At 35.0% G+C, this 10,136-nt stretch overlaps 2 protein-coding genes across 2 annotated transcripts in view; one reads left to right on the top strand and one right to left on the bottom strand.

Annotated features, from left to right (window-relative positions):
• Positions 1-10,050, bottom strand: part of LOC117116514 — a gene marked incomplete at its 3' end in the record, with an annotated part of 27,154 nt that extends 17,104 nt beyond the window's left edge. The window contains exons 1-2 of the mRNA XM_033260576.1: positions 9,659-10,050; positions 9,288-9,376 (exon numbers count right to left, since the gene is read on the bottom strand). Coding sequence (XP_033116467.1) covers positions 9,288-9,295 — 8 coding nt within the window. The remainder of the gene's footprint in view (positions 1-9,287; positions 9,377-9,658) is intronic.
• The window catches only part of LOC117116513 (protein mono-ADP-ribosyltransferase PARP14-like), a 40,075-nt gene continuing 39,589 nt past the window's right edge, over positions 9,651-10,136 (top strand). The window contains exon 1 of the mRNA XM_033260575.1: positions 9,651-10,056. Within this exon, the coding sequence (XP_033116466.1) occupies positions 9,651-10,056 (406 nt within the window). The remainder of the gene's footprint in view (positions 10,057-10,136) is intronic.

Here is a 10,136-nt window from a genome sequence, read left to right as displayed (position 1 = left end):
ACACATATATATATATATATATATATATATATATAAATATATACATACATATACGCACATATATATATATAAATATATATACATATATTTATATATATTATATTATATATATGTTACAACAACCAATCCTTACATTCTAATTCCATTTGTCACATACAATATAACACAATTGGAGGGGTTTCTGGTGCATATACTGTAATACCGTTTTTTGCATTGTGATGATAGACAATTTATGTATTTTTCTATAGTATAACTGTGTTTAAAATAAAATAAAATATATATATATAAATATATACATACATACACACACATATATATATATATACATACATACATACATAAACATATATATATATACATACATACACACACATATATATATATAAATATATACATACATATACACACATATATATATATTCATATATATATATAAATAAATTATACATACATATACACACACATATATATATATATATATATATATATAAATATATACATACATATACGCACATATATATATATAAATATATATACATATATTTATATATATTATATTATATATATGTTACAACAACCAATCCTTACATTCTAATTCCATTTGTCACATACAATATAACACAATTGGAGGGGTTTCTGGTGCATATACTGTAATACCGTTTTTTGCATTGTGATGATAGACAATTTATGTATTTTTCTATAGTATAACTGTGTTTAAAATAGCAAAATAATTCATTTGAGCTATTCATTTACAGTAGCTAATTGATTTTTTAAAATCATTGGTCGATCGTTGAAAGCTGCCATAAATCAACAGTAGTTGATTGGGGTTTTTACATTCTTACATTTCATATTGTTTTAGACCATTGGAGGATTCTCAGAGTGCTCGAATCAGATTAATCATAAACACAGTTTATTTACATCACAAACACAATTTAAGCCTACAAGACCTATTTTCTCATAAGTCCATGATCCTATGGTTATATATTTTTTTTCTTTCAAATCAACATAATTATGTGTTTCATTCCATTTAATTTATTTGTCTTAAAAACATTAAAATTTAGAACAGAAACAGCAAGGAACAGGCACAAAAGAACATAGGAGGTTTGTCAGGCTTTTTATGCGCATCGCAGTGTAGACTAATCAAGGATTTTAATACGTACGCAGTTAATAGCCATTGGACTACATCCTACATAAAAAAAGTGGCCATTCATAGAAATGTCATTAAAATAATCCCTTATCGTGGTTAATATTTGCAAGCAATCGATGTTGCCAAAATCACAAACTTCCACACGCATGCCTAGTTGTGGTCTTTTGGGTTTTCCCATAATGGTATTGTAACTCTATAAATAACTATAATTCATATTAACTGTATCTGGTTTTTCCACTCAGTATATGTGGTACCATTTGAGACATTGTTATTAAAAAGGCATATGTGGATACATTTATAATTATAAACAACCATGTACCTTACTGTATCACATAATCATTTTGTTATCCACATAATTAAGCCTGTATTAACTATGAGTGGACAAAAACAATTCTATTGACAAAACAGATTTTTTAAACACTATTAAAACAATCTCCTAGACGGCGTCCCATACGGTAGATTTAGGCGCTATGATTGTTGATCGTGAGAGATCATACAAGAGGTGGGCTGATAAATATTGTAGGCCTAGGTCGTAGTTCGGCTGTTTTTAGATAATAGATGGTTTTGAAAGTGATCAGTGATGACAACCTGTTAATACAGTACTTGGCTTCCAGAATAATATCAAATAGTCAAGTTGTGCTATGGTGCCCATCCATTCACACATAATTGGTTTTTTTCACACTTTGTTAGCAGACTTGAGTCGCAATTTAGAATAAGGGGCCAGAGGTGGCTCCAGAAATTTGCCGACGAGGGGTCCAACATGTCCAACTGCGGAGTCCGGACCAAGTGGCCGACTTGAATCTTTACCAGGGTTTCAGAATAAAAATTCCTGGTAGGGCTCATGGGGAGAGTTTTTATGGCTTAGTAGGCCAAATTATATGCTTTTTAGACCACGATATTACGAAAGTGGCGGCATTCCTGGGGGGGGGGGAGGCTACAGACCCCCACCCCCTGTCGGGGAGAAAAACCACAATTCGTCAGAAAGAAAAAAGAACTCAAAAAAATATATGTATTTTGTACATATTAATAAACTCTAAAATTGATTAAATCGGCTTTTGAAAAAACCTTTGAAAACCCCTAAATTGTCATATTTTCGGTAGGATAGTTCATCTGGACCACTTTCAAAAGGCTTTTAGCGACGCCCGACCACGCCCACTTTTTTCTCGTCAGGAACATCAGCCCCACCACCCCCTTCTGGGATCTTGAACCCCTGTCGGGGAAATCCTGGCGCCGGCACTGTATTATGAATATGTATTATTTATATACACCATTTACGGTTCGATACCTCGTGGTGGCGTTGATCGACGGGGGGGGGGGTGTCTAGGCCTGTCCAGCGGTGGGGAATTTTCCCCTTCCTCCTTCTGGCGCCATCACTGCAGGGGGAAACTGAGAGAAACTGGCGATTCTTCCGTTTATTTATAGTGTGTTACAAGAGTGCTTATGTCACTTTTCAACCGCGCGACTCTCAACCAGTTGAGCCAGTTGAGTCAGGGCGACATCATGACTTAGGAACTGAATTGATAAATAAAAATTTAGCTATGACCATATCGTAACAATAATAATACTATTAGTAAATGATGACATATAGTAATATTATTATTAGTAAAAATGGCAGTAATAGCAACAACAAACAGTAATAATAACCGATAACCACAACGACTATTTTATATGTAGGCCTCACCAAGAGATTTGTTGCGGCGATACTGTAGTCCTAAACCAAGTCCAAGTTAAAAATAGATGCTAACACATAGACATTGAACTTATAGATGTTATTTTGGCAGAAGAATAAATATTTAAAGATTAAAGATCAGAGTCATATAAGATAACCTGTAAAATTTGACTTTTCTAGTTACGTATATTTCAATAATATATTACTGTAGCTTTTAACTTGAACATTAATACAAGAAACACGTCTAATCTGATCAAACTAGCATACTTACTACATCCACCAGTAAATTTAAAGATACAAAGTCAACGTCATTTAATCAAAATCTGATTTCCCCCGGTGTATAATTTATTCAAAGCTTCTAAATTTTATCTTTCAAATAATAATTTGAAGATCTAATTTTTAAATGGTTTTTCGACGTTGGTTAACAATTGTCTTCAAATCATATACATGAAATGAACAAAAGGAATAATTTTTATGTGAGCTACAGTTCAATCTCTCAACACAATGTTCCCGGATTTTGGAACGCTGTTTTGTTTGGTTTACAATAAATGTGTGGGGGGGGGGGGGAGCTAAATAGAAATGTTACATCCATTTTACGCAAATCTGTGGATGGAGCATATCTATGACTACACCACACATTGGTTGTTAACGTCCCAATAGTGACTTACTTTGGAATTTATATCCCTTAATTTACTATTATTTTGTTCACGTTTGAACAAAAACAGAGGTGCTCAGGCACCGTAACACCCCCCGGGTCGGCACTTTAGTAATAAGCGGGTTTCATGAAAAACGGCCCATATTTCAAATCGACTGAGACGGAACTGTGAGCTGCAAGCGAATGTTATGGCATGGAAGATAGATCTTTCCAGTGGATGATCCAGGAATTCGAAATAGAGGGGCCCAAAAAATTGATGATAATGGAACTTCTAGACGGCCGAAAAATGGCACTCAGACTTTTAATATAATTTTTTTTCTCTCAACTGTTTTATAATATTTAGAGGATGGGGTGTGCTGGAAGGGCCCTCTCCCCTTAAATCCGCAACTGACCTGGTTAGAATAAATGTAAGTCTACTATAGTATACATTAATGGCAGGCCTGGAAATATGTTTGTGCCTTTTAATCCTGAAATGTTTTGATAAAGGCCATGCCTTACAACACCAAATGCTGTCTGTACACAATATAGCTTAACAGTTTATTTGTCTATTTGTTTTCACCAAAATACCGGGACGTACATTCATGTTGCCACCGGTCGCGCACTTTTTCTAGCCTATTCTAATTATTGGAATGTGTTGGAAATGATGTTGCTTCGATTAGTTTTGTTTATTTTCAATTATTATTATTCAAAGCTGGATGTTTATTCACGGTATGTACTGCCGCACTCTCGTTCCGATGTTTCTGGATAATTTCAGTTAGATCAAGGCTGGTGTTTGTGATTTGTAAAGTAACTACCGTTACATTTTTTAAACAAGTCGAACTAGACTATTCGTCACCGACGAATTGGGTGATACGCAGGATCCGAGAGTAATCTGATGATTGTTATTTTGATGATTGGAATGATTGATCATGAAAAGAAGAAGCTGTTGGTTTCAGAATCAAACCAGGCATTTAAAGACATGGACATGTAGGCCAATGTCGACACAAACGAGCACACGGATTCGTATGTTTGATATGGTATGGTTATTGGCCCTAAAATGACTGAAAAAGAATGGAAATTTGAGAAAACAGTATCAGGAACCAAAAAACACCGTAATTTCTAGCTTTCGTACGTGTGAAAGATACTAGAAAAGAAATACTGTACAAGCACTTGCATAGGGTGAGGCGGAAATTAGTCCAGACGTACGCGGCGCCCTTCTCTTTTTATAATGCACAAACTTTGTCCAGACCGCGATTTTTTTCCCCGTACGAAACATTTGCATGAAACTTCACTCGGGCCATCTCGGATTGACTCGAGTGAGTACTATGGCGGTTCAACTGTGTCATAATTACTACGCGTAGTACGCGTACTACGCGTAGTAATTATGACACAGTTGTACCACTCGCGGTAAAATTATGTCAAAACACCACGTGTTAGCATCATGACCATCGTAAACCAATTAGTTGTATAGCGCCACCAATTTACTGTACGTATAACGTCTAATATCTGTCTCTTATACACATCTAGATGTGTATAAGAGACAGCAGTATATGTGGTACCATTTGAGACATTGTTATTAAAAAGGCATATGTGGATACATTTATAATTATAAACAACCATGTACCTTACTGTATCACATAATCATTTTGTTATCCACATAATTAAGCCTGTATTAACTATGAGTGGACAAAAACAATTCTATTGACAAAACAGATTTTTTAAACACTATTAAAACAATCTCCTAGACGGCGTCCCATACGGTAGATTTAGGCGCTATGATTGTTGATCGTGAGAGATCATACAAGAGGTGGGCTGATAAATATTGTAGGCCTAGGTCGTAGTTCGGCTGTTTTTAGATAATAGATGGTTTTGAAAGTGATCAGTGATGACAACCTGTTAATACAGTACTTGGCTTCCAGAATAATATCAAATAGTCAAGTTGTGCTATGGTGCCCATCCATTCACACATAATTGGTTTTTTTCACACTTTTTGTGGAGTGGATTTTCTTCATTTCGATAATTTATTTTTGCCATTTGTTAGGTATAGATTACTTTTATTTTACTAAATTGTTGACTTTCTATCTACATTATTTAATTTGTGTGTTTAACTTTTGCTTTCTGATTATGTACCGTACTGTGTAATCTATGTTAATTGTAAGTAAGGTACGGCTATCTCACGACCACAATAAAAAATAGCATTATATTTGGATTTGTGCTTCGTGAATAAATAAAGTTTTACTAGTGCTCTAGTTGTCATCGTTGATGTTATGGTGGAACTGAAATCAAAACTGAACGTCTGTGTTCGTAGCTGTCGTCGTCGTCATCATCATCATTCTCGTTAGCTGAATCAATGTCATTAAAGAATTGAGAGAAATCATCATCATAATTCTTATTAGCAGAAATTAATTAATGGAAGCATTAAAACAATAAACGGAAATATTTGTACATTACAGATCAAGCCTGTGTTTATTCAATAATCATCGTTTTATTATTTGGGTGGGCATGAAAGTATTTTTAATGTATTTGTTTCTTAAACATTTCAACATACAGCAGGGGCTGATCAAGAATTTTTCAAATGTGAAAATTCAGTGAAAATTGGTTGAAATCGGCTCAGTAACAAAGGAGAACATCCCGGACACACAAACCCCAATTTGCCTTTTATAGATTATAGCCCTCATATAGATGCACCACTCCTATGTGTTCCATCAATGTAAAGGTGTAATTTCCAAAATAAATAATTATAAATAATGTTAGATGCAGTTCAGTAGATATTAGACGTTATACGTACAGTAAATTGGTGGCGCTATACAACTAATTGGTTTACGATGGTCATGATGCTAACACGTGGTGTTTTGACACAATTTTACCGCGAGTGGTACAACTGTGTCATAATTACTACGCGTAGTACGTGTAGTATGTGTAGTACGCGTACTACGTGTAGTACGCGTAGTACGTGTAGTACGCGTAGTACGTGTAGTACGCGTAGTACGCGTAGTATGTGTACTACGCGTAGTACGCGTACTACGCGTAGTAATTATGACACAGTTGAACCGCCATAGAGTACGATACGAGGAACAAGAGCAGACACTTCGCACAATGTCGTGACGCTCGAGTTTTACTATTATTGCTCTTTCTATGTTTACCTACGGTAAGCCTATGAAATTTCACGGACTTATGTGATGTACGTCACTGTGTAACTAACTGTGACCTTGGATGTTATTAAATGTTAGTATATTATCTACAACAACAACAGCTAGTACCTCCTGTTATAAAGTGTAGATAGGTACAGTTATACCAAAGGCTAGAGAGAAAGAGGATAAACTATAGGCCTAACTACAGGCTGAGGTCTTACTATAGGCCCCTCTTTAAACTAGGCCTAGGGTCCGTAGGCTGACACAACAGTCACGCTTCACATACTGACATGGACAGAAATTTTGGGGGAAAATGGGACAAAATTGAAGCATGAAATGAAAAATAGAGCGCATAAGAGAAATATTAAATAAATAATATACCATTCCGGCGTTATTGAACTTGTCCAAACTATAATTGTAATGTAATTAATGTTAAATAATATTAATAATAATAATAATAATAATAATAATAATAATAATAATAATAATAATAATTTCAGCATTAATTACCTTTGGCCTAAGCCTTGTAATGAAGAACCTACAGATATTGTACCATTTACTAGGCCTATAAATAATAATCGTCCAAGGGATCGAATATCTTGTGTTATTTCCCCTTAACATCGTTTTTTTAATTGTCCTCTAATTCCTCCATTGTCTAAGTTCCCCTTAAGGTACAGGTAATAATAATAATTAATAAATAATAATAATAATCATTTCAGCATTAATTACCTTGGCCTACTTGTAATGTGTAATGAAGAACCTACAGATACTATTTCAAGGCCTATAAATAATAACTAGCCCAAGGGGAATATCTTTTGTGTTATTTCCCCTTTGTCTAAGTTCCCCTTAACGTACAGGTAATAATAATAATAATAATAATAATTAAAATTATTATTATTATTATTATTATCATTTCGTCATTACATGTAATTAACTTGGCTAGCCTTGTAATCAAGAACCTGCCGATTACTATGCCTAATATTAATAACTAGCTCATTTTTACATTCATTTGGTGCTCTGCCATTTTGGCAGGTCTTATGGCATCCAGTATTTTAGAGCTGCCTATTCTCAGCTCTTCTCTTAATTTGAAAATAACTGTCATTCTGTTTCATTTGATCAGTGATGAAGAAAAACGCGCTTTTCCTTACTCTTTGTGCTTTTCCCAGAAAGCGTTTTTAGTAGCTAGGCCTAGTAATTATGTAAAACCCAGGCCTAACTAAAAAATTAAAATTGTCATAATATGTAACTCAAGTTAAAATAACACTTTTCATTACTCGTGCAGCTTAATCAAATATTATATGTCAGTTTAAATGACCCATTGGTATTAACATGGTAACATCAATGTATTTTTAAAAATCAGACAGCGACTCTCAGAAGTTGTTCTGTAGACGTTTATCTGTTGATGACCTTTTGACCTCCTGAATTCTGCAATGAGATTTTCGGGTCGATTCAGCTGAGACGGCCCGAGTGGAGTTTCATGTAAATGTTTCGTACGGAAAAAAAATTCGCGTCCAGACCATAGAGCTATGGTCCAGACGTACTTCTGTTGCTAGGCTAGGTATACCAGACGCAGGCGGCGCCCTTCTTTTCCACTGGAAGAGAACTTTATCACTAATCAGAGTCCAGTCATACGAATCTGTGCTTTTCTGTCTGTCATTTTATTGTTTTGATTTATTTATACCTACTTGTTTGTATCTTATGGATAATGGCAATGATTTCAACCTCCGCAAAAGGAGGTTATTCACAGTTATGGAACGGTGGTAGAGCTTGTTTAGATCCAGTCGTACGCGGCACCCCATTGTTTGTATTTCCACCATGCATTTCGGTGGAACAATTTTTTTTTTGTTTTTTTTTTGTTGAGAACTCTATCTTGTGTTTCTAGTGTCTTTGTTGTTCAGGTACAAATGTGTGCGTGGCGTGGAAAATTTTGAAATTAGCAAAATGGCCTGAAACATGCTCTGAATTAGTCAAAAATTGATTTTTAGCATTTTAAAATTTGAACGCACGGGCGTACGCGCATGTCATGGCGCGTGTGGACAGTTGCCACACGAAGTTGACCCTTGATATTTGTGTTAAGCTTCATTGAAAAATGCCTGTTGGCAATGAATTTATGATCAATCATAGAATTTCAGATATGATGACGTCACAATGTCCGATCAGCCATAATGTTCTATAAAATCATATCTACTGTACACTAATGTGCTTACAGAATATGTAATAAAAAAAAATTGGGGTCTGCTGTTCATCCTGAGGAGCTAATGATAAAAAATAGGCATGATGTTGACACAAAGGCGCACACGGATCTGTATGTTTGATGCGCTTGAGCGGGATTTTTATTGGCCCTAAAATGACTGGAAAATAATGAAGTGTTTTTCTTGAATACAGTGTCAGGAATCCAAAATATGTCAAAAAAAAAAGTATATTTTTAGCTTTCATACGGCACGGACAATTTTGAAATTCGCAAAATGACCTGAAATGCGCTTTAATTTACTCAAAACACAATTTTGAGCATTTTAAAATTTTAAAACACGCGTATGCATGCGTCATGACACGTGTGCGAACTGTAATGGCCCACGAATTTGACTCTTGATAAGATTGCCTATGATAAGATGTATACTTGTCAAGTTTCATTGAAAATGTCTATTGGTGAGGAATTTATGACCAATCATCAAATATAAAAAAATGGTCGCGTTACTGTTACCTTACCCAAACATTCACATGCACAACTTCAGATGTAGGTCTATACTATGCCGGTCAAGTAGCAAGGATAGAGCCTGTGCCGTTTTTGAGCAAAGCTGCGAAAAAAAGTGGAGAAAGAATAAAAAGAAAAGAAATAAAGGAAGAAAAATCTTAAGAAAAACAATAGTGATACACTAGCGTCGTAGCATATCAGCTAATTAGAAATACAAATGCCCAAGCTTGGTTCAGGAAATGAATATTCATGCTGTAGAATAACCGTGTGTTATTACTTTAGTCAACTTCAGATAGCAGATATAGTCCTAGAATGGCAATGGCAAACATTATGTTTAACGTTTGCACATTTGCATTATTTAGGATCAGGATGTATGTATGCTTACGGAAGAAAATGATCCAAGACTTGGCAACCAACAGCAGCAATGTCGAACATCACAAAATACTGATCGTGAATTGTCTGATAGCAGTCAGACGCCGACGTCTTCCAAATGGAATAATGGTAATGATTGCCACCAACTGCCACTTCACAGACTCGCACCCAGCAACCAACAACGACAGGATCATTATGATGTTGAAGATCCATTTAATGCCACAATGTACCACTTGAAAGATGAGGATGATAAAGAATCGGAGTTGTTGGAAGTATGCTTTGGTAAGCTCCAATTACAAACGGTTTTGATGTACTTTGAAAATAAAAGGTGTTCTGGAAGTGCAAGTGTAATAATACATCATGAGTTAGTTCAACCGGGAAAAGTACTCATCGAATTTGAGCAAGAAGGAGGTAGGTGGAATCTCTATCAGGTTTACCATAATTTGCAATATAAAACAAAATATAATTTGTTGTTGTATACACACAAATAT

This window comes from Anneissia japonica, unplaced genomic scaffold (assembly GCF_011630105.1).
Source record: "Anneissia japonica isolate Jap-2015-1 unplaced genomic scaffold, ASM1163010v1 scaffold8963_len174799_cov130, whole genome shotgun sequence".
Lineage (NCBI taxonomy): Eukaryota > Metazoa > Echinodermata > Crinoidea > Comatulida > Comatulidae > Anneissia > Anneissia japonica.
The sequence above is the reverse complement of the archived record's forward strand: the minus strand, read 5'-3'. Positions and strand labels throughout refer to the sequence as shown.